This window comes from Podarcis bocagei (genome assembly GCF_964188305.1).
Source record: "Podarcis bocagei genome assembly, chromosome: 2".
Lineage (NCBI taxonomy): Eukaryota > Metazoa > Chordata > Lepidosauria > Squamata > Lacertidae > Podarcis > Podarcis bocagei.
Window position 1 is genome coordinate 3,668,463 of NC_138126.1, and position 24,933 is coordinate 3,693,395.

Here is a 24,933-nt window from a genome sequence, read left to right on the forward strand (position 1 = left end):
TCCTGCTGGCAGGAATCCCTGCGCCTTGAGGGAGAGATGGAGGCCACGAAAGGGTTAAAGGAAGTGAAATAGGCCTGGATAGAGACCCCCCCCATCTCCGTCTTGGGAGGCCCCTCCGGATGGAGAGGTTGGTGCCAAGGGGCTTTCTGGGCGCAGGGGAGACTGTGGGACGGAGGGAGGAGGGCAGAGGAAGATGGGGGGCTGAGGGAGGAATGGCAGCATCCCTGGGGGATAGGAGGCCAGCCGAGCAGAGAGGGAGGGAGGGAGGAAGACTCTTCCTTTTGGAGAGATGTCTCCATCCTTGGGCGCTGGAGGAGGAATTTCTGGTGGGGGGTCTGCCTTGGCTTCTCCCTTCTGCCCACTCTGCCTGATAAGGGGGGGGGGTCCACTGATTTTCCTCACCCTTTCCTCCCTGGAAGCTCAGTCCTCTCCACACTGATCCTCGGCTGCATTGCTGTTATTGTTGTTTAGTCGTGTCCAACTCTGTTTGCCAGGAGGTGATGGGACCAGTGGCCATGATCTTGGTTTTTTTGATGTTGAGCTTCAGAGTATATTTTGCACTCTCCCCTTTCACCCTCATTAAAAGGTTCTTTAATTCCTCCTCACTTTCTGCCATCAAGGTTGTGTCATTTGCATATCTGAGGTGGTTGATAATTCTTCCGGCAATCTTAATTCCGGTTTGGGATTCATCCAGCCCAGCCTTTTGCATGATGAATTCTGCATATAAGTTAAATAAGCAGGGAGACAATAAACAGCCTTGTACTCCTTTCCCAATTTTGAACCAATCAGTTGTTCCATATCCAGTTCTAACTGTAGCTTCTTGTCCCACGTAGAGATTTCTCAGGAGACAGATGAGGTGATCAGGCACTCCCATTTCTTTAAAAACTTGCCATAGTTGCTGTGGTCGACACAGTCAAAGGCTTTTGCATAGTCAGTAAAGCAGAAGTAGATGTCTTTCTGGAGCTCTCTAGCTTTCTCCATAATCCAGTGCATGTTTTCAATTTGGTCTCTGGTTCCTCTGCCCCTTCGAAATCCAGCTTGCAGTTCTGGGAGTTCTTGGTCCACATACTGCTTGAGCCTGCCTTGTAGAATTTTAAGCATAACCTTGCTAGCGTGTGAAATGAGTGCAATTGTGCGGTAGTTGGAGGATTCTTTGGCACGGCCCTTCTTTGGGATTGGGATGCAGACTGTTCTTTTCCAATCCTCTGGCCACTGCTGAGTTTTCCAAATAGTCAAACCCTTGGTCCACCTTGGAGAGGAGAAGAGAGAAAAAGCTGGAAGGTCCTGAGGGGGAGGAGGGAGGAGAAGGCCTTCTCCAAAGCGGCTCTTTGCTTCTGGAAGCCCCTCCCAGGAAGTAGCCAGATACCTCTTCCTCTCTCTCAGGCTCCCATTCTTAAGTGTTTCCACTGCATGGTTAATCGATGGTGCTTGTGCTGATGATGTATATATACCAATCTAGGAATATGGGAGAAGGATGCTATAGAAAGGCTTTCATGGTTTATATATAAGTATATCCAGAAGGCATTTCTATTACAGTGGTGCCCCGCAAGACGAAATTAATCTGTTCTGTGGGTGTCTTCATTTTGCAGGGTTTTTCGTCTTGCGGAGCACCGCTATCAAAGGCTTAGCGGATAAGCGGCAATTTGCAGATAAGCGGCTTAGCGGCTTTCAGAAAAGGCAAAATAAACGCAAGACCCCCCAAAATTTTTCGTTTTGCGAGACAACCCCATAGAAAAATTCATCTTGCGAAGCAGAAAAAAAAATCGGAAAGCCCTTTCGTCTTTCGCGCTTTTTGTTTAGCGGGGCATTCATCTAGCGGGGTACCACTGTACTTTTATTTTTTGTAGGCAATGTCAGAGTGGGTTACAAACTGAGATACAATCTATCAGCATCCAAAGATCCATAATCCGCCCCAGTCTCGGGCATTTCCACGGTAGACAATACCTGTGGCTGGAGACTCTACACCCAGGGCTGTGCATCTGCAGGCCTGGAATTGCCAGTATTACAGGAAAGGGCTGGGAACTTGCCAAATTTACAGACAGTATGTGAGTGAGAGTTTGTGTTTGGGATGATAGTTTACAGCAACCGTGTAAGTTTCTCCATCCGTAACTTTTCATGAACCGATATTGCAGTAGGAATTCCAAAATAATTATGCAAAATCTACAAAGAGACTCTCAGGATAATGGAGATTGCGAGTCTTCCTGCTCCACAGTCCACATCCTCAGCCTGCAGCCCACAAATGCTGAGACCATAAACCTTTTATTAGCCCTTAATGGGACACCAGCTACTTTGTTATACTTTCTTCAACACATGAATATTTTTGAATACTTTTCCAGTGACGTAAATGGCACTTCCGTTTTACTTATTCCGCACAGGAAAGAATCTGATCTGCAAGTCTGAGCTCAACTTCTTCCTTGAAACAGAAAAATAAAGAGACTTTGAGAGGTATGTCCTTCCTCTTGCCTGGGAGACGGTATCTTGTAGGTCTCGTTTCAGTTTGTGGGAACATGAGAAATGTCCTGCTGGAGTAGGATCAGGGCCCACCTCGTCCATCATCCTCTTCTCACAAGGACCAGCCAAGGAGAACCCCCCCCCCCAAGCAGGGCCAACAGCTGTCTCCCCACTCAGGACTCCCAGCCCCTGGGATTCAGATGAATAATTCCTCCGTAGGGGGAGGGAGAGTAATAGCTGGGAACTGAAGGACTGCTACTGAAATGGTGGGTGGTTCTGAGAAGGTGGACACAATGGAGCCGCCTCAGGAAGTAAATGGTGCAGGATTAGGGAATGTGTGTAGTTGCTTGGAGTGTATCAGAAGATGTTACACATCACGGAGGAAGGAGGAAACAATACAGATATTTAGCTTTTTTAGAAGATGGAGAAAGTGTGTCCCTCCAGATGTTGTTCCAGTAGAACTCCCATCATCCCTGGACATTTGCCATCCTTGCTTGGGCTGATGGCACTTTGAGTCCAGCCACATCTGGAGGGCCAGAGGTGTCCCACCTCAGCATAGATGGTTCCTCTAGGAGCTCAGACTCACCTGGGAGGTCAATGTGGGTATAGATACCAAGGGTTACTGAGACACGTTTTCAGGGATTATGATTGATACCTAGACTCCAAATCCAAGGTGCCCACACTAAATGAAGGTCTGGATGATACCCTCAAAGAGGTCTGGTTTATATTCCAGAAGACGGCTGTCAGGGATTTAGGAGCAGAGGCAAGGCCAAGGGAGGAAACAGAGAGCGAAGGGGAGGAGGCAGAAGAAAAGATGAGTGATGACGACGACCCGAGATCTCCTAGTCTTTCCAGTGAATCAGAGGATTCACAGAAAGGAGCACCAGTGGCCAGGGCAAGGGGGGAGTCTAGGGGGGCACCCCAGGAAGATAGAGCCAGAGGGGACTCAGGGGAGAGCAGTTGGAAATCGGGACCAGCGTCACCGCCAGGGAGCAGGGAAGAAGAAGGGAGCCAGGGGGCAAGCGCTGGCAGCTCACCACAGGAGGGAGGGCATGAGTCAGGAGTGGCCACACCTCCATCGGGGAGAGAAGAAACGGTTAAGAGGAAAGTGGAAGGTTGGGCGCGCGCGCCAAGTTCAAATGCAGAGGAAGGCGGCGAAGTAAGCCGCCCGGAAAGGGAACCAGGTCCTAAAGCCCGGCGCAAGGAGGCAGGAGGGTCCGGGTCAGCGTCAGAAGAATCCAGGAAGGAAGAAACCCCGGTGGTAGAGGGACCCAGAGGAGGACAGTCAGGCGGAAAAGGTGGAGCAGGGCTAGGATATTAAGTTGGTGCACAAGGGGCGGAGACTCAGACGGAGCTTCGCCGATCTAGCTACTAGACGTAGAGTTGCGCGCAGCAGCGTGAGAATGGAAACTGCAATTCAATAAAGACTTTTACTTAATGATCGCTGGCTAGCGTGATCCTCTGTGAGCTAGGATCTTCAAGCAGCTCTGACAGTAAGCTCCGTCACACTCAATTGTGGGCATCTACAACCTCGAGGAGGGGAGAGAAGCAGGTGCCCACCAGCGAGCTCACGAACGGCAGACGACATGACGGCTGAGCAGCAGATAGAGGAACTCAGAAAAGCAGTGGCACAACTGAATGCCGAGGCTCTCGCATCCAGGAAGAGAGAGGAGGAGGCAGCTGCCGCCTGCAGGGATCTCCAGGTCAGGTTAGATGTGCTGACAAAGCAGACACCCCGGCAGGAGGGAATTGGGTTGGCGAGACGCACAGGCGGGCTGGTCTCTCACTTCGATGGGAACCTGCAACAGTATCCCAACTTTAGAGCAGACGTACTGTGCGCACTGCAACTGCTGCATAAAGACTTTAGAGATGAGCAAGAGAGAGTGGGATTCATCATGTCTCATTTGCATGGGGATGCTAAAGCATGGCTACGCAATTTATGGAGAGATAAGGATCCGGCGCTCCAGAATGCAGATGCCTTTATTAAAGCGATGGATGGGTGTTTTTTATCAAGCATTGACGTGGATCTTGCCCGGAAGGAGGTGCATGGGCTAAGACAAGGGAGGGCCAGCGTCAGGCAGTACCATGCCCGCTTTTTCGCCTTGGTCAGTGCCCTGGAATGGGACAGAGATTCGGCCCCTGTAAGAGACCTCTTTTGGGAGGGGTTGCACAGCTCGATTAAAGATGAGATCGCGAGGGGGGAGAGACCCCGAACCACCCAGGAGGTCGTTCAGAGGGCACTGGCAGTGGGGGTGAGGCTGGAAGAACGCCCGTGGAGCAGGGACGAAGGGCGTGGAGGGCGCGAACCAGCCAGGGGCCCCTCCTTCCTTCCCAGAGAAGCAGCGCGGGCGCAATCCACGCCTCCGCCAGGAGGAGGAGCCGAACCTATGGAGGTTGGAGGTGCAAGGGCTCAGTCAGCAACCAGAGCCCTAGCACCGGCAGCAGTGAAAGCGAAGCCTCCTAGAGGGAACAGGAAGTGTTACGTCTGTGAGGAGCCAGGGCATATGGCGAAAGAGTGTCCCCAGAGGCTCCACAAGCTCACTGCAGCCTCGGCAATGGTGACTGCAGCAACGCAGCAAGGAGGAACACAGCAGGGAAACGAAGCAGTCTGGCGGGAGGAAGAGGCCCTGGGGCCCAGCCAGACGTGTTAGTGCCGCAGTCCCCAGAGATTTTACAGCCCGTGAACCCCCTCCCGCCCAAACCAGTGGTGAGGCTCACCGCATCTCTCCAGCTGCCCAATGGAATCACCATGGACGTGCCCATCACAGTGGACTCGGGCAGCAACGCGGACTTTATAGGGCAGGACTTTGTCGACAAGCACGCTATACAGTTGCTGCCGGCCACACTGCCCCTGCAGGTTGTCACGGTGGATGGCAGGGAGCTGCTAGGGGGGCAAGTGGTGAAGCAGACGCCACCGATGGTGATGCGCCTTGGGAATCACAAAGAAGTCATCAGCTTCAATGTCACTCAACTATCGGATACGCCCATTGTATTGGGAATGAGTTGGCTGGACAAGCACAGCCCAACGCTGGCTTGGTACCAGAGGCAGCTGGTCTTCGGCTCTTCCTTTTGTGCTGAACACTGCATCATGCACCGGCAGGAAGGAGAGGAAGAGGAGTCACAGCTGTTGCTAGGCACGCTGCAAGCGATTCCCCACAAGTACGCAGAATTTTTGGAAGTTTTCTGCGAGAAGGAGGCGGACAGGCTACCCCCTCACAGACCATATGACTGCAAAATTGACCTGCTGCCGGGTGCGGCGCTGCCTAAAGGGAAACTGTATTCCATGTCGGAGGACGAGCTGCAGGAACTCAAAGAGTTCATCGATCATAATTTGGAGCGCGGTTTCATCCGAGAGTCCAAGGCAGCGGGGGGCAGTCCTGTATTCTTTGTTAAAAAGCGAGACACGCCCCAAAAAAGACTGGTCGTGGACTATCGCATTTTAAACAGTGTGACCAAGCCGTCGGACTTCCCCATGCCCCGAATCGACGACCTCCTGGCGAAGGTGCGGAAGGGAAAAGTGTTCACCAAATTAGACCTGCGAGGGGCGTACAACCTCATTCGCATGCGGGAGGGGGATGAGTGGAAGACGGCCATGTTCACGCCACTGGGTACCTACGAATACAGAGTTATGCCTTTTGGACTGCAAAATGGCTCCCACGTTTTTCAAGCTTTCATGCATCACGTGTTGGCGGGACTTCTCTACAAGACGTGCGTCTGTTTCTTAGATGACATCCTGATCTTTTCGGAATCGCAGCAGGAGCATGACAGGCACGTCAAGGAAGTGCTGACCAGACTAAAGCAACATAGGCTCTACGCCAAGCTGGAGAAGTGCCAATTCGACGTGACGGAGGTGGATTTTCTGGGCTACAAGTTGTCTGACAAGGGGCTCGCCATGGACAGCGCCAAGGTTCGAGCGGTATTGGACTGGAAGAGCCCACGCAACCGGAAAGAGGTCCAAAGGTTTGTCGGCTTTGCGAACTTCTATTGCAAGTTTATCAAGGGCTTCGCTATGCAGACAGCGGCCATCACAGACCCGCTTAGCTCCAAGAAAAAGAAGTTCGTTTGGACGGAGGAGGCGGAGCAGTCCTTTCAGGCACTCAAGCGTCTCTTCGCGTCGGAAGAGCAGCTGCTTCACGTCAACCCCAGCAGGCCGATGAGGGTGGAGACAGACGCCTCGGACAGAGCCGTGGGGGCGGTCCTGCTGCAAAAGGACCAGCAGGGGGTGTGGCGACCGGGAGCGTTTTACTCCAGGAAGCTCAGCAAGTCCGAGCAGAACTACACCATCTGGGACAGGGAGTTGCTGGCCATTCATGCAGCGTTCAAAGCGTGGCGGCACTTCCTGATCGGCGCCAAGCACACGGTGCAGGTTTGCACGGACCACAAGAATCTGGAGCACTGGCGCACGGCACAGTTCCTAAACCAGAGGCAGATACGCTGGGCTGAGTTTTTTGCGAACTTCGACTTCCGCATAGAGTATGTCCCGGGGGACACTAACATCATGGCGGACGCCCTCTCCCGTAAGCCACAGTATCTGGAGGACGCAACGCCAGCGGCAGCCATGCACATCTTCGCACCAACAGTATGGGCGTGCGCCGCGGCCACCGTGGACCTGGAGGCGGTGCGACGAGCGTTGCAGGATGACTCCTTCGCGCAAGCAAAGATGGCAGAGGTGCAAAGGGGCAAGGCTGTGGCCGACGGTTTCCAGCTACGAGATGGATTGCTCATCCGTAAAGGGGCCATCTACGTGCCGGGAGACGACCTTCGCGCCAAGGTGCTGCAGCAGCTGCACGACGCGCCCACGGCCGGGCACTTTGGCAAGGAGAAGACGGTGGAATTAGTAGCCAGGGATTTCTGGTGGCCTGGAATGAGAGGGGAGGTCGCAGACTACGTGGCAAGGTGTGACACCTGCCAGAGGGCCAAACCAGTGCACAGACCGCCGGCCGGACTGTTGGAACCGCTGCAAACTCCGGTCGAACCTTGGGAAAGGGTGGCTCTGGACTTTGTCACAGATCTGCCCAGCTCGAGGGGCAAGACGGCAGTGCTGGTGGTGGTGGACCTGTTTTCCAAGATGGCCCATTTCATTCCGTGTGCTAAGGTGGCCACGGCGGAGCAAACCGCCAAACTGTTCATAGACCACGTGTTCAAGGTTCACGGTCTGCCACGGTCTATTCTGTCCGACCGCGGGCGGCAGTTCATCTCGAATTTCTGGCAGAAGCTGATGGGCTTCCTGAACGTCAAGATCAACCTGGCGTCGGCGAGACACCCGCAGACCAACGGGCAAGCGGAGCGGGTCAATGCCATCATGCAGCAGTACCTGAGATGCTATGCGAATCAACAGCCTGCGACGTGGGTGGATTACCTGCCGCTTGCCGAGTTCGCCTACAACAACACGAAGCACGTGTCCACGGGGGTCACGCCGTTCTTCGCCAACAACGGGAGGCACCCCAGAACCTTCCCGGGACTGGAAAGAATGGGGGAGGGGGAGCCGCAGACGGCAGATGCGTTCGCGTCGGAGCTGCAGGAAGTCCACGATCAGCTGAGGCGCCACCTGGAGCTGGCCAAACACGCATACAAGGTACAAGCGGACAGACACAGAAGGGTTGGCGAAGAGCTCCACGTGGGAGACTGGGTCTGGTTAGCAGCCCACGCAGTGCCGGCCAGGTCGTTGGCCAAGAAGAAACTAGGGCATAAACAACTGGGGCCCTACCAAGTCGAAGAGCAGGTCAACCCGGTAGCTTTCAGACTGGCACTTCCGGAGGGTTCCAGAATGCATCCGGTGTTCCACAGATCGGTGCTCACTCCCTACAAGGCACCGCACAGGTTCCAGGAACCCGGAACGGCGCCGAGTCCGGTCAGAGACAGAACAGGGCATGCGGGAGTGGCACAGAAGGAGCGCATCAACGAAGTCACGGAGATTTTGGACTCCAGATGGGGGGAAGAGGGGGTAGAATACTTTCTCGCCAAGGAGGGCACCCCGGCCAGTGCGAACAGCTGGGTGCCGGGCTACGCCTTGGACGAACCTCTACTCAAAGACGAGTTTCATGCCCTCTTCCCACATAGACCTATGCCAGCAGACTTTTTCGACGACTGGCTTTTCACGCCCACGCTTTCGGCCAGCACTTTCCGGGGGTTCGACTCGGAAGAGGACCCGACACAAGACGTCCGTTCCCCGGAGGGGTCACCCTCGGGATCTGCATCAGAACCCTCGTATTGGTGGGACGATAGACCAGAGGAGCAGTTCCGCAGAAGGTGGCTGGAAGGCCCAGGACGAGCAACGCCGCCAGGAGGAAGTGAGGGAGAAACGGACATGGACGTTTTCGGGGACGACCCTGGTTTCGAGCACGGCGGCACAGAGATGGAAGCGGAGGTGACCGTCGTCGACGAGAGCAGGGAGGAAGACCCGCGAGACTTCAGATGGAGGCCCGCCACGGGAAGCGAACGATATCCGACGTTCGTCCCTTTGCAACAGCAGCACCCAGCTCCAGCACCGGAAGGAGGGGAGGGGGGAATGGGGGGCTTCGAGGGGGGGATGGATGTCAGGGATTTAGGAGCAGAGGCAAGGCCAAGGGAGGAAACAGAGAGCGAAGGGGAGGAGGCAGAAGAAAAGATGAGTGATGACGACGACCCGAGATCTCCTAGTCTTTCCAGTGAATCAGAGGATTCACAGAAAGGAGCACCAGTGGCCAGGGCAAGGGGGGAGTCTAGGGGGGCACCCCAGGAAGATAGAGCCAGAGGGGACTCAGGGGAGAGCAGTTGGAAATCGGGACCAGCGTCACCGCCAGGGAGCAGGGAAGAAGAAGGGAGCCAGGGGGCAAGCGCTGGCAGCTCACCACAGGAGGGAGGGCATGAGTCAGGAGTGGCCACACCTCCATCGGGGAGAGAAGAAACGGTTAAGAGGAAAGTGGAAGGTTGGGCGCGCGCGCCAAGTTCAAATGCAGAGGAAGGCGGCGAAGTAAGCAGCCCGGAAAGGGAACCAGGTCCTAAAGCCCGGCGCAAGGAGGCAGGAGGGTCCGGGTCAGCGTCAGAAGAATCCAGGAAGGAAGAAACCCCGGGGGGTAGAGGGACCCAGAGGAGGACAGTCAGGCGGAAAAGGTGGAGCAGGGCTAGGATATTAAGTTGGTGCACAAGGGGCGGAGACTCAGACGGAGCTTCGCCGATCTAGCTACTAGACGTAGAGTTGCGCGCAGCAGCGTGAGAATGGAAACTGCAATTCAATAAAGACTTTTACTTAATGATCGCTGGCTAGCGTGATCCTCTGTGAGCTAGGATCTTCAAGCAGCTCTGACAACGGCCAACCAGAGGATAGATCTGAAGCTTCTGAACTGAGTTACAATCGAGATTCTGAGTTACAGTTCAGGCTGAGAAATGGAGGCAGGGATCCTAAATGTCATCTAAAGGTGGTTTCCCCCCTCACGCTCTCTTCTGGTGGAAGCATCTCTGACTGCTCCTCCTCTCTCAAAAGTCAGATTCTGTCCTTCCACCCCCTTTTGTTGACATCCATCTGCCTCGAGACACAATGTAGAGTCTCCATGAGGTTGAAGTCAAACAGGGGTGTTAGAAGCACAGACGTGACCCCCGCAGAATACAAGTCTGGGCAGTGTGTGTGGAGGTCCTGGGCTGCCTGCACGACAAGTCCATCTTCTCCAGCAGGGTGGCCCCGTTTAAAAATGCAAAAATCCGGGCAGAGTTGTTGAGCTTTTTAAAAATACAAATTCTCCCCAAAAGAAGCAGCTTTTGAGCTTTCCTGATGTTTCCCACCATAGAAATCTTCGGAATGTAATGGAGTATTGCAGCAGCGGTTTTGCCTTGTGTGGGTGATGAATCCCAGTCTGTACACAGGCTTCTTGCTTAATCTAAGAAGGCTTTATTATGTACAGAAAAACCATCATAAATCACCCCGGAGATCGGGCGGACATTCTCTCCGGCTCAACAGCTAAAAGCAAAAGTAACTCACACGCAAAGAAGGATTCCCGTATGTGAACAAAACCAGGCCTCAAGATGTGAGACGGTCACACAGAACTGTTTAACCCTGTAAGTTCTGGTTCTCCTCACAAGAAACAGCCGCCTTGCCAGACGTCTAGGTGGACCTTTTGCCGATCTTGTGAAAATCCTCCTCAATTCCCGGGGGGGAGCAGACCTATGGCAGCCCTACCTTCTCAACCTTCTTGATATGGTCCAAAGGGAAGCAGAGCAATATTTTTGGCCCCAACTTGGCCCCAGGAGTTACCGGAAGGAGGCGTACAAGGACTCCATCCAACATCTTGCAATGTATTAGGACTGATAGAAGCTCCATATAAAGTGCTCAGGAGTCCAGCTGTGTTGCAAGAGCTTTATTCCAGCTGCAGTCCTGCAGCATCATAAAGTACCATAAATCAGCCTTCCTACATACGGGGGAGAAGCCATTGTGGAGAAGTCAAGCATACCTCTGTATACAAGCTGGCTATAGACCAATTAGGCAGCGCCCCATCTCTTGGGATGCTGACTCACCACATGGAACTGAGTCAGCATTTCCACTTAGCATAGTGTTAACTCCTTGATACCCACAACACTCCAACACAATCGTCTTAAGGACGTCACTCCCAATTCGTGTAGGGTTTACTGCTTAGCCTCTTCTTTTCCTGAAGATATTCATGCAAGGCTGCAGAGGTTTAGGATCAGAGTTTTTCTTCTACTTCTTGGCCTCCTTTCCCAGGATGATGAGCCCCTCAGTTCCCTCTACGGCACTTGCATAAACCACCTGCTTGACTGTTGGAGTCACTATTGGTCTCGTCTGCTCATTGTGCCAGAGCCTGTCATCGCATGCAGTGAAAGTCCCCGACTCACCAAGGGATTGAGACCCATCAATTATCCTCAACTGGTTTAGTTGACCTGTCGAAGCTTTTCCTGGGTTGTGTGTGCTGTTGCATGCTGACAGCTTCTAGGACCCACAGGTGAGAGTACAGGTTGGGGATTAATGGTGGACCAACCACCCCAGAAGGAGCCCTATATGTCTCCCACGAGAGGTACTATCCCAGCCCTAACACCCCATGACATAATACTATTAATGTATTTGATATCTCAGGAATAAATTTGCGTCTCCAGCAATAAACCTAATAGCTTCATCCTATGAATGAATCAGTGCTAAATATGGAAGGCTGAAGTTTCAATTAAGTACAGTTATATATTGATGTTTAATATTGAGCTTCTTCAGTGTGACACAGATTCCGCATTGAAATAGAGGAGGTACGTCCAGGAGTGAGGCAAATGGAGAAAGGACAGTGAGAGAGGCCTGGGCAGAGAATTTACACTAGTCCAGTGTCAGAAAATGGGAACGAGGTCAGGTGGCACATCATAATTATAAATATTAATTGGAATGAGTGGTAATTGAACTTGATGTGTGTCATATTCCTTTGTTCTCTCCCTTGAAACACCAACAGGATTTTGTCTCCCTGCACTCTGAAGCAGACGATGGAGAAATCAGGCAATAATTCTGGGGGGCCATCTGTAAATTCAAAAGGAATAACGAAGAAACCATTTGAATGTATAGAGTGTGGAAAGAGCTTCTCTCATAGTGGGAAACTTCAACGACATCATCAAACTCACACAGGGGAGAAACCATTTGACTGTGTAGAGTGTGGAAAGAGCTTCAGTCAAAGGGGACACTTAAGACAACATCAACGAACTCACACAGGGGAGAAACCATTTGAATGTATAGAGTGTGGAAAGAGCTTCAGTCTAAGGGGAAACCTTAGAATACATCAGCGAACTCACACAGGGGAGAAACCATTCAGATGTATAGAGTGTGGAAAGAGCTTCTCTAATAGTTGGAAACTTCAACGGCATCATCTAACTCACACAGCAGAGAAACCATTCAGATGCATGGAGTGTGGAAAGAGCTTCAGTGATAGTGGACACTATAGAGAACATCAACGAACTCACACAGGGGAAAAACCATTTAAATGTATAGAGTGTGGAAAGAGCTTCAGTCAAAGTGGACATTATAGACTACATCAACGAACTCACACAGTGGAGAAACTATTTAAATGTATAGAGTGTGGAAAGAGCTTCAGTCAAAGTGAGAAACTTCAACAACATCATCGAACTCACACAGGGGAGAAACCGTTTAAATGTATGCAGTGTGGTAAAAGTTTCAAGAAAAGTGGACACTATAAAGTACATCAGCGAACTCATACAGGGGAAAAACCATTTGAATGTATTGAGTGTGGAAAGAGCTTCAGTCAAAGTGGAAACTATAGACTACATCAACAAACTCACACAGGGGAAAAACCATTTAAATGCATAGAGTGTGGAAAGAGCTTCAGTCAAAGTGGACACTATAGACTACATCAACAAACTCACACAATGGAGAAACCATTTGAATGTATAGCGTGTGGAAAGAGCTTCAGCCAAAGTGAGAAACTTCAACAACATCATCAAACTCACACAGGGGAGAAACCGTTTAAATGTATGCAGTGTGGTAAAAGTTTCAATAAAAGTGGGCATTATAAAGTACATCAGCGAACTCATACAGGGGAAAAACCATTTGAATGTATAGAGTGTGGAAAGAGCTTCGCTGATAGTGGGAAACTTCGACTACATCATCAAACTCACACAGGGGAAAAACCATTTAAATGTATAGAGTGTGGAAAGAGCTTCAATCTAAGTGAAACCCTTAGAAAACATCAGCGAACTCACACAGGGGAGAAACCATTTAAATGTATAGAGTGTGGGAAGAGCTTCAGTCAAAGTGGACACTTAAGACAACATCAACGAACTCACACAGCGGAAAAACCATTTGAATGTATAGAGTGTGGAAAGAGCTTCAGTCATAGTGGAAACTGTAAACGACATCAACGAACACACACGGGAAAAACCATTTGACTGCATAGAGTGTGGAAAGAGCTTCAGTTGAAGTGAAAACCTTAGAATACATAATCGAACTCACACGGGAGAAACCATTTAAATGTACAGAGTGTGGAAAGAGCTTCTGTCGAAGTGGACACTATAAAATTCATCTACAAATTCACATGGGTGAAACGCTTTAAATGTAAGGAGTACGGAAAGTAATGCGGGTAACATCTTAAAATAGTAGAATACAAGATGCAGTGTAATGTTAGGGAGGGGTGTGTCATCTGGAGAGCTGGTGGTGAATAATGGTGGGCTGAGTGTCACATGGTTTTTGGTCTTTGGTGGAGAGATTGGAAATGTTCATGTGGAGGTGGAGAAGGACAGTTTGATAGACTTTCTTACTCAGGAATTTGCTGATTTTTGGGACTTGCAATTGGATCAAGATGATTTTAAAATTGTGACTGCCTTTAGACTCGGAAGAGGAGGGAGGAAAGAGAAGAATAGAGACTGCTTGATTACCCTCCGATCTAAAGAAGAGAGAGACAAAATTTTAGGCTGGCACTATCAGAACCCTCTGGTAATACTACAGTCAAGAGTGGAGATCTTTAAGGACATTCCGAAATATCTTTTGGATCTTAGGTTGGACTACAGTGACCTGGTTGGCTTATTGAGAAAGAACAAAATCAACTTCAGGTGGGAATTCCCCCAAGGCCTATCCTTCAATTTCAGAGGAAAGAAGATAAAGATAAAATCAGTGGAAGATAAAGCTAAAATTTTGGACAAGCACAGAGACGATTTACAGAAGGAGCTGGGGCAAAAGCCAGGAGTATCGGACAGAAGACCACTTGATAGAGGACTAGAACAAAAAGCGCTGGAAAAAGGATCACCAATACTGGATGTAGCAAACCTATCCTATGGACTGGACAATTTAGTGAAACCAACAGAAGAAGAGCAACTACAGGGTGCACTTGGAGGAAAATCAAAGTAACCACATCATGGCACTGCAAATATTAAGCTGGAACATTAATGGTTGTAACTATCCCGAGAAAAGACGCAGAGTCTTTCATTTATTGAAAAAGGAACAATTGGACTTGATTTGCCTACAAGAAACACATGTGACTAGGCTACATAGGAAAATTCTGAGTAATAAAAGATTGGGACAAGAATTTATTTCATCAGACAAAGTTAAAAAAGAGGAGTAGTAATCTATGCAAAGGAGAGCCTATCACCGAAATTTATATTTAAAGACGATCAAGGAAGTCTTGTGGCAATTGAAATTCAATCACAAGGAGAGAAATTTCTAATTGTAGGCATTTATGCACCAAATGAGGGAAAATCGGAATTCTTTAAGAAGCTGCATGAGACTCTGTTGGACTATATGGATTACAATATAATTTTGATGGGGGACGTGAATGGAGTGGTTTCTACAAATATGGATAAGGCACAGAGACAGGTAGTCACCAAGGATGGAAGATTACCAAAAACTTTCTTTGACATGACTGACAATTTGGACTTAATTGACACTTGGAGATTGAAGAACCCTTTGGGAAGAGAGGGAACTTTCTTCTCTGAGGCGAAGAAGAAGAAGAAGAAGAAGAAGAAGAAGAAGAAGAGGAGTTTGGATTTGATATCCCGCCTTTCACTCCCTTTAAGGAGTCTCAAAGCGGCTAACATTCTCCTTTCCCTTCCTCCCCCACAACAAACACTCTGTGAGGTGAGTGGGGCTGAGAGACTTCAGAGAAGTGTGACTGGCCCAAGGTCACCCAGCAGCTGCATGCGGAGGAGCGGAGACTCAAACCCGGTTCCCCAGATTACAAGACTACCGCTCTTAACCACTACACCACACTGGCTAAAATGACATGGACAAGAATTGACCAAATCTGGGCAACTAGAGGGCTGGCTCCAAAGATCAGAAAAGTGGAAATTTGCCCTAAAACTTGTTCCGACCATAATGCTGTGAAGATGGAAATGAAACTAACACCAATTGGTTCCTTTAGATGGAGGATGAATGACACTTTGTTTAGAAATGAAGAAGTGACCAAGAAGGCCCAAAAAATCTTGAGAGACTATTTAGAGATAAATATGAACACTACGGTTGAAAAAAGAGTAATTTGGGACGCAAGCAAAGCGGTTATGACAGGTTTCTTGATACAACAGAATGCAATCAAGAAGAGACTCCAAAATGAGAAAAAAGATAAAATTCTGGAGAAAATAACGGAAGGAGAAAAGAAATTCAGAGTGAAACCAAAGTTGCAGGAGATCCTGAAATAGATAAAGCTATATCAAGTACAATATACAAAATTGATGAATCAGGAAATAGAATGGAAAATTAAACAGATGAGACAAAAGACGTTTGAATCGGCAAATAAATGCGGGGAACTACTGGCTTGGCAAATGAAAAAAAGACAAAAACTCAATACTATTACAAACTTGGAAGTGGAAGGAAAGAATATACAGAATCCAGTGGAGATAAGAAAGTGCTTCCAGAGGTATTTTAAACAACTATATACACAGGAGATGCAGAAAGAAATAGACATTGACTGCTTTTTGAAAATAAATGGATTACAAAAAATCTCTCAATAAAACAAGTTAATGTTGAACTACAAAATAACGGATCAGGAGGTAGAAAGGGCCATTCAGAACATGCAATTAGGTAAATCACCAGGACCGGATGGTTTGACTTCAAGATATTATAGATCCATGAAAGAATGGCTAGTACAACCTTTAAAGGAAGTCTGTAATGAAATATTGGAAGGGAAAAGGGCACCAGTGTTGTGGAAGGAAGCCTATATTACACTTATACCGAAAATAGAATCTGAAAAGACACAGTTTAAGAACTACTGCCCCATATCTTTGCTCAATGTGGATTATAAAACTTTTGCACATATTTTGGCTAAAAGATTAATAAAGGTGTTAGCAGAAGAAATTCATAAAGATCAAGCGGGCTTTCTCCCGGGCAGACATTTGTCTGACAATACAAGGAACATAATTAATATTTTAAGAGAAATTACAAGTGAATATCAACACTAAAGCAGTTCTTATATTTGTGGACGCGGAGAAAGCCTTTGACAACATTTCTTGGAGCTTCATGAAGAAAAATCTACAAGGGATGGGGGTTGGTCAAGGGTTTGAAAATGGTATAGGTGCAATTTATTCAGAACAAAAGGCTAAGTTAATTGTGAACAATGTAGTGACAGAAGAATTTAAGATTGAGAAAGGAACATGACAAGGTTGCCCAATCTCTCCATTGCTTTTCATATCGGTCCTGGAGGTCCTTTTAAATATGATTAGAAGGGACCGATTGGTTAAAGGTATACAAGTCGGAGCTAAACAGTACAAGTTTGAAAGCATTTGCTGATGATTTGGTATTGACATTACAGGAGCCAGAGTCTAGCACTAAAAGAGTACTGGAAGTAATTCAAGAATTTGGCCAGGTAGCAGGTTTTAAGCTGAACAAAATGAAAACTAAGGTGCTAGAGAAAAACCTAACAGGGATTGAGAGAGAGAGGTTCCAGAAAGAGACAGGATTAACATTGGTTAAGAAAGTGAAATAGTTAGGGGTTAATATGACAGCTAAAAATGTGAATTTAAGGATAACTGAAAAATGTTGGACGGAAGTGAAAAAGGATTTAGAAATATGGTCAAATTGAAGTTATCAATGCTGGGCCGAATTGCTGCGATAAAAATGAATGTATTGCCTAGAATGCTGTTTTTGTTTCAAGCATTGCAAATTATTGATAAAATGGATTGTTTCAAGAAGTGGCAGAGAGATATTTCTAGATTTGTCTGGCAGGGCAAGAAACCTCAAATAAAATTTAAGATATTAACAGATGCTAAAGAAAGAGGTGGATTTGCCCTGCCAGACTTTAAACTTTATTATGAATCAGCCGCTTTTTGCTGGCTGGGAGAATGGTTGCTTCTTGAAAACACTGACGTGCTGGACTTAGAAGGTTTCAATAATGTATTTGGATGGCATGCATATTTGTGGTATGATAAGGTCAAAGCACATAAAGCATTTAAAAATCATATTGTCAGGAAAGCTTTGTTTAATGTTTGGACAAGATATAAGGATTTGCTTGAAAATAAAACTCCAAGGTGGCTGTCTCCAATGGAAGCGAAGGCTCAGAAAAAACTCAATATGGAGGCCAAATGGCTGAAATATTGGGAAATATTGGAACAAGAGGGAGATAGATTGAAACTACAGAGTTTTGAAAAACTAAAAAACAAAGTGTGTGATTGGCTCCATTATTATCAAATAATGGAGGCATATAATCTGGATTAAAAAATTGGTTTTCAGGTGGAAAAATCAAAATTGGAAACACAGCTGTTAGACCCCAAAAGTAAGAATTTGTCAAGAATGTATAACTTGCTGTTGAAATGGAACACCCAGGATGAGACGGTGAAATCAGCTATGATTAAATGGGCACAGGATGTTGGGACATATTATGATGGCTGACTGGGAACAGTTATGTACCACAGGTATCAAATTCACGGCATGTAATGCCTTAAGAGAGAATATAATGAAAATGATCTATAGGTGGTACATGACACCAGTCAAGCTTGCAAAAATTTACCACTTGCCTGATAATAAATGTTGGAAATGTAAAGAGACTGAAGGTACATTCTTTCACCTTTGGTGGACATGCCCAAGGATCAAGACCTTCTGGGAAATGATCTATAATGAAATAAAAAAGGTATTTAAATATACTTTTCTGAAGAAACCAGAGGCCTTCCTCCTGGGCATGGTCGGCCAATTGGTGCCAAAGAAGGACAGAACTTCCTTTATGTATGCCACAACAGCAGCAAGAATACTCATCGCAAAGTATTGGAAGACACAAGATCTACCCACTCAGGAAGAATGGCAGATGAAGGTGATGGACCTCATGGAAATGGCGGAAATGACTGGCAGAATCTGAGACCAGGGAGAAGAGTTGGTGGAAGAAGATTGGAAGAAATTTAAAGTTTATTTACAGAAATATAGTAAAATTAAGGATTGTTAGAAGGAGGCTGGAATGAAGTTATGTGACTTTAGCAGAATATTATAAAGGATTTAAGTAAAAATAGATTGTTGAAGGAAAGAAGGAAAGGTAAAGTTATATTAAGATAAATTAATGGAAAAAAATATGGGAAAGATGGAAAGGATTTGCTGAAATAGCTAATTGAAGTAGAATACAAAAAAGGGAGGTGTGAGGAGGTCAAAGAAACAAGTAAATGAAAGTTAAGTTATGGAAGGTTCGTTGTATTTTTTGTGTGTGTGTGTATTTTTTGTCTAATTGTTTTTATTTTTTCTGTTTTTCTGTTGTTGTTGTCTCTTTTCTCTATTGTATTGTTTAAAACTTTAATAAATATTATTTTAAAAAAGAGGAAATGTTCATGTGTGTGTTAAATGCTTCACTGTAAGCTCCTAGCCAATTATCCCCCAAATAACAGACACAGGGGAGAAACCATACGGATGATGATTATGTGGAAAGATGTTCAGGCAGGTCCCAAACTTGGAATGCTAAGGGACAACTGTGGGAATGTTAAGGATAGTAGGAATGGATATGTTGAATAAGTGATATTCTTCCTTCACTCACGCTGGTGAGTGATGCAGCAGAGCAGTTTCCCCTCAATATAGCAGGAAGATAGTTTGCAGATTCATTTGAATCTCTTTAGTTAAGTCATCCAATCTGGCTTGCCCAGGTGGATTATTCCTCGTGTCCCCAGTCTTTCCTTAAAAAGTAACAAAAAAATTACTCACATTTCAGTTCACAGTTTGATCCCTGAAAGGCCGGCTTTACTTTAGCATTAACATTAAGCATTGTTAGGTGTCATCTTCGTTCCAAGCTGACAGAGGCTGGGAATCTAAAGCAGGCACAGGGAGATAAGGACACTGGAATGGGAGGGGGAGGAGGGGCAGCCGAGTGGCATAGCTTCAGAGAACAGAGAGCAAGCAGCAGATACCAATCTTAGCTCAGAGACAGAAGGAGAGAGGCCAGGAATGTTGTTGTTGTTTAGTCGTTTAGTCGTGTCCGACTCTTCGTGACCCCCTGGACCAAAGCACGCCAGGCACTCCTGTCTTCCACTGCCTCCCGCAGTTTGGTCAGACTCATGCTGGTAGCTTCGAGAACACTGTCCCACCATCTCGTCCTCTGTCGCCCCCTTCTCCTTGTGCCCTCCATCTTTCCCAACATCAGGGTCTTTTCCAGGGAGTCTTCTCTTCTCATGAGGTGGTCATAGTATTGGTGCCTCAGTTTCACATTCTGTCCTTCCGGTGAGCACTCAGGGCTGATTTCCTTCAGCATGGAGAGGTTTGATCTTCTTGCAGTCCATATGACTCGCAAGAGTCTCCTCCAGCACCATAATTCAAAAGCATCAAATCTTGGGCAATCAGCCTTCTTTATGGTCCAGCTCTCACTTCCATACATCACTACTGGGAAAACCATAGCTTTTACTATACGGACCTTTGTCTTCAAGGTGATGTCTCTGCTTTTTAAGATGCTGTCTAGGTTTGTCATTGCTTTTCTCCCAAGAAGCAGGCGTCTTTTAATTTTGTGGCTGCTGTCACCATCTGCAGTGATCATGGAGCCCAAGAAAGTAAAATCTCTCACTCCCTCAATTTCTTCCCCTTCTATTTGCCAGGAGGTGATGGGACCAGTGGTCATGATCTTCGTTTTTTTGATGTTGAGCTTCAGACCATATTTTTGCGCTCTCCTCTTTCACCCTCAATAAAAAGTTCTGCTGGATTTCTCAGAGGCCTTTAATACCATTGACCACAACAACCTCCTGGAACGTGTAGAGGAACTGGGAGCTGGCGGCACTGTTACGCAGTGGGTCCACTCCTTTCTCCTGGGTCGTATCCAGAAGGTGGTCTTGGGGGATGAGTGTTGGACCCCTGGGCTCTCACTTGTGGGGTGTCACAGGGTTCCATCCTCTTCCACATGCTGCTGGGAGAGATCTTCAAGGGGGTGGGATGGGTGTTCATCAATATGTGGATGATACCCAGTTCTACCTCGCTTTCAAATCGGAACCAGTGAAAGGTGCTGAAAGTCCTGTGTGAGTGTCTGGAGGCAGTTGCAGGATATATAGCGGCTAACGGATTGAGGTTGAATCCTGACAAGACAGATGCACTGTTTTGGGGGGGACAGGGCAGGCAAGATTGGAGAATTCCTGGTCCTGAAAGGGGTAACTGTGCCCCTGAAGGACCAGGTGTGCAGCCTGGGAGTCATTTTGGACTCACAGCTGTGCATGGAGGCACAGGTCAATTCTGTGTCCATGGCAGTGTCTACCAGCTGCCTCTGGTATGCAGGCTGAGACCCTACCTGCCCGCAGACTGTCTCACCAGAGTGGTGCATGCTCTAGTTATCTCCCGCTTGGACTACTGCAATGCGCTCTCCGTGGGGCTACCTTTGAAGGTGACCTGGAAACGACAACTAATCCAGAATGCTGCAGCTAGACAGGTGACTGGGAGCGGCCAAGACCACATAACAATACCAGTCTTGAAAGACCTACACTGGCTCCCAGTATGTTTTTGAGCACAATTCAAAGTGTTGGTGCTGACCTTTAAACCCTTAAAGGCCTCAGCCCAGTAGACCTGAAGGAGCATCTCCACCCTCATCGTTTTGCCAGGACAATGATGTCCAGCTCCGAGGGCCTTCTGGCGGTTCCCTCACTGTGAGAAGCGAAGTTACAGGCAACCGGGCAGAGGGCCGTCTCAGTAGTGGCGCCCACTCTGTGGAAAGCCCTCCCATCATATATCAAAGAAATAAACAACTATCTGACGTTTAGAAGACATCTGAAGGCAGCTCTGTTTAAGGAAGGTTTTAATGATTGATGTTTTCATGTATTTTTTAATATTTTGTTGGAAGCCACCCAGAATGGCTGGGTTTAATAATAAAATAATAATAATAATAATATTGAACTAATTCTTCAATCGTGCTTCTGGGGAGTCTTCCTGCAATCAGACCACTGTGTACACAAGGGTTTCACAAACCTGGGTTTCCATCTCTTTTTGGAAGACAACTGCTAAAGACATAGGAAAAACAATCATTGGAAAACAAATAAATATTGATATATATTTATGAAGGCAACCCAGCTTAGGGAAGATTTTTATGTTGATGTTTCATTGTGTAAATAAATAATAATAGTCACACATACGTATATACGTATAAAAATTCCTTCCAGTAGCACCTTAAAGACCAAGTTAGTTATTGGTATGAGCTGTCGTGTGCATGCACACTTCTTCAGATACACTGGAATTTTTATTTTGACTATGGCAGACCAACACGGCTACCTATCTGTATATACGTATATTATTTAAACTATACAAATAATTGTAATAAATCAGCACGGCCCCTGCGTCTTATTACTGCCTCCCGTTTACCTAGCCCAGTCTTAAGCAGACATGGATTATGCCTTTCCTCTTCTTCTGGCCTTTTTGAGGAGCCAGGAAGAGTCTCCGTAAGACCCTCAACTTAACTCTATTGAAATGATACAATAACAAAAGTAAATAAGGAAAGAATAAGTGTGCAGCTGCCACCCTGCTGTGGAGGGAAACATAAATCCATCAGCTCACACACAAATAGGAAGCCCCCCGCTCCCGCCCCCATTTCAACTCTCCGCTGTGGGGAGAGAGGCGACTTGGGGGGAGGAGGAGGGGGCCCTTTCCCGACGGAGCCCCAAGAGCAGGAGGCCAAAGGCAGCGCCATCTCTTCCTGTCTCCATCCCAACACAGGCAGGGGCTGCTCTGCGAACGTAGCTCTAGAGGCGCGCGCCTGCGACAAGGAACCCGAAGTGTCTATAGGTCGGAAGTTTCCAGGGGGCCCAAAGTGGAAAGGGGGAGGTTTTCCGAAGGGGAGGAGGGGTGTGGGTTGACTAGTTCCCCTCACCCCCCTACTCCGCTTTCTATTGCGGGGAAGGAAACCGGAACAGCGAGCAAGGGAGGCGGAGGTCCAGAGAGGCCAAAGAGGTAAAGAGGCTGCGTGGGAAAGGGGGCGATTTAGGGGGAAGGGAAAGAGGGAAAGACAGAGACCCCTCCCGGAAACAGAGCCATAGCTATGGGGGGTGGGCTAGCCGGGGGTGGTTGGGTTTTTTTTGCACCAGGTGGGGCCTCCATCAGGGCGCCGTTGAGGATGTCTTTGTGGGGACGCAAATGTCTCCAGTTGGGTCTTTGACTCGGGGGAAATACAGCCTAGTTTCACCCCTGCCCGCAAAAAAAGCTCCTGCGCCTTGAGGGAGAGATGGAGGCCACGAAAGGGTTAAAGGAAGTGAAATCGGCCTGGATAGAGACCCCCCTCCCTCACTGGATAGAGACCCCCCCCCCATCTCCGTCTTGCGAGGCCCCTCCGGATGGAGAGGTTGGCGCGCCCGGGAGAGATGCGGCGCAGAGGGCGAGGGGTGAGCGGTGCCAAGGGGGTTTCTGGGCGCAGGGGAGACTGTGGGACGGAGGGAGGTGGGCAGAGGAAGATGGGGGGCTGAGGGAGGAATGGCAGCATCCCTGGGGGATAGGAGGCCAGCCGAGCAGAGAGGGAGGGAGGGAGGAAGACTCTTCCTTTTGGAGAGATGTCTCCATCCTTGGGCGCTGGAGGAGGAATTTCTGGTGGGGGGGTCTGCCTTGGCTTCTCCCTTCTGCCCACTCTGCCTGATAAGGGGGGGGGGGGTCCACTGATTTTCCTCACCCTTTCCTCCCTGGAAGCTCAGTCCTCTCCACACTGATCCTCGGCTGCATTGCTGTTATTGTTGTTTAGTCGTGTCCAACTCTGTTTGCCAGGAGGTGATGGGACCAGTGGCCATGATCTTGGTTTTTTTGATGTTGAGCTTCAGAGCATATTTTGCGCTCTCTTCTTTCACCCTCATTCAAACGTTCTTTAATTCCTCCTCACTTTCTGCCATCAAGGTTGTGTCATCTGCATATCTGAGGCTGTTGATAATTCTTCCGGCAATCTTAATTCCGGTTTGGGATTCATCCAGCCCAGCCTTTCGCACGATGAATTCTGCATACAAGTTAAATAAGCAGGGAGACAATAAACAGCCTTGTACTCCTTTCCCAATTTTGAACCAATCAGTTGTTCCATATCCAGTTCTAACTGTAGCTTCTTGTCCCACATAGAGATTTCGCAGGAGACAGATAAGGTGAGGATGCTATAGAAAGGTTTTCAGGGTTTATCGGTAAGTATACCCTGAAAGCATTTCTACTAGTTTTTGTAGGCAATGTCAGAGTGGGTTACAAACGGAGATACAATCCATCAGCATCCAAAGATCCATAATCCATCCCAGTCTGGGGCGTTTCCATGATAGACAATGCCTGTGGCTGGAGGCTCTACACCCAGGGCTGTGCATCTGCAGGCCTGGAATTGCCAGTATTACAGGAAAGGGGTGTGAACTTGCCAAAATTACAGACTGTATGTGAGTGAGAGTTTGTGTGTGGGGTGATAGTTTACAGCAACCGTGTAATTTACTCCATCCGTAACTTTTCATGAGCCGATATTGCAGTAGGAATTCCAAAATAACTACGCAAAATCTACAAAGAGACTCACAGGATAATGGAGATTGCGAGTATTCCTGCTCCACAGTCCACATCCTCAGCCTGTGGCCCACAAAAGTTGAGACCATTATACTTTTATTAGCCGTTAACGGGACACCAGCTACTTTGTTATAACTTTCTTCAACAAAATACTTTTACAGTGACATAAATGGCACTTCCGTTTTACTCATTGTGCACAGGAGAGACTCTGATCTGCAAGTCTGAGATCAACTCCTCGCTTGAAACAAAAATACAGAAACTTTGAGAGGTATGTCGGTCCTCTTGCCTGGGAGACTGTATCTTGTAGGTCTCGTTTCTGTTTGTGGGAACATGAGAAAAGTCCTGCTGGAGTAGGATCAGGGCCCAGCATCCTCTTCTCACAAGGACCAGCCAAGGAGAAACCCCCCCCCCCAGCAGGGCCAACAGCTGTCTCCCCACTCAGGACTCCTAGCCCCTGGGATTCAGATGAATAATTCCTCTGTAGGTGGAGGGGTAACATGGCCAGAAGGTGGGAGAACCGAAGGACTCCTACTGAAATGGTGGGTGGTTCACAAGACAGTAGCCTCAGGGCTTAAATGGTTTCAGGATTAGGGAATGTGTGCTGTTGGTTGGAGTGTACCTGGAATAATGTGCAGAACCAATTTCTTGACTGTTGGATCCACGCTTGGTGTCATCCGCTAAATCCACCAGAACCTGTCTTCACATACAGCGGAAGGCCCTAACTCCCTGAGGGTTTGAGACCCATTGACTATCCTCAACATGTTTAGCCAGCCAGTCAAAACTATTCCCTGGGTTGTGTCCGCTGTTGCATGCTGCCAGCTTCTAGGGCCCAGCGGAGAGAGCTGAGTGCAGGGTGGGGACCGAAGGAGCCCTATATGTCCCCCATGAGAGGTACTACCCCTTCCCCAGCACCCAGTGACATAATACTATCAGTGTATTTAAGATAGATTAGGAATAAATTTGTGCCTCCAGAAATAACAGTTAACAGCTTCATCCCATGAATGAATCAATCCTATATATCCAAGGTTGAAGTTTCCATTAAGTACAGTTATACAAGGTGAGTCCTTTAAAAGAGGCCCCATGGATACAGAGGACACATGTTCCACGGGGGCTCTTTATATTGACATTTAATATCGAGGTTTTTCAGTGCCATA

General features: G+C 48.0%; 1 protein-coding gene and 1 long non-coding RNA gene across 2 annotated transcripts in view; both read left to right on the forward strand.

Annotated features, from left to right (window-relative positions):
- LOC308580800 (uncharacterized protein) overlaps positions 1 to 14,848 on the forward strand; it is a 96,696-nt gene extending 81,848 nt beyond the window's left edge. Inside the window, exon 4 of the mRNA XM_081182981.1 lies at positions 12,374 to 14,848. Within this exon, the coding sequence (XP_081039107.1) occupies positions 12,374 to 13,311 (938 nt within the window). The 3' untranslated portion in view covers positions 13,312 to 14,848. The remainder of the gene's footprint in view (positions 1 to 12,373) is intronic.
- A 7,741-nt stretch (positions 14,849 to 22,589) lies between these two features.
- Positions 22,590 to 24,030, forward strand: LOC308581359. Its single transcript, XR_014005006.1, has 3 exons — positions 22,590 to 22,653; positions 23,366 to 23,424; positions 23,980 to 24,030. It is a non-coding gene; the product is annotated as an uncharacterized lncRNA (long non-coding RNA).
- Positions 24,031 to 24,933: the final 903 nt, after the last annotated feature.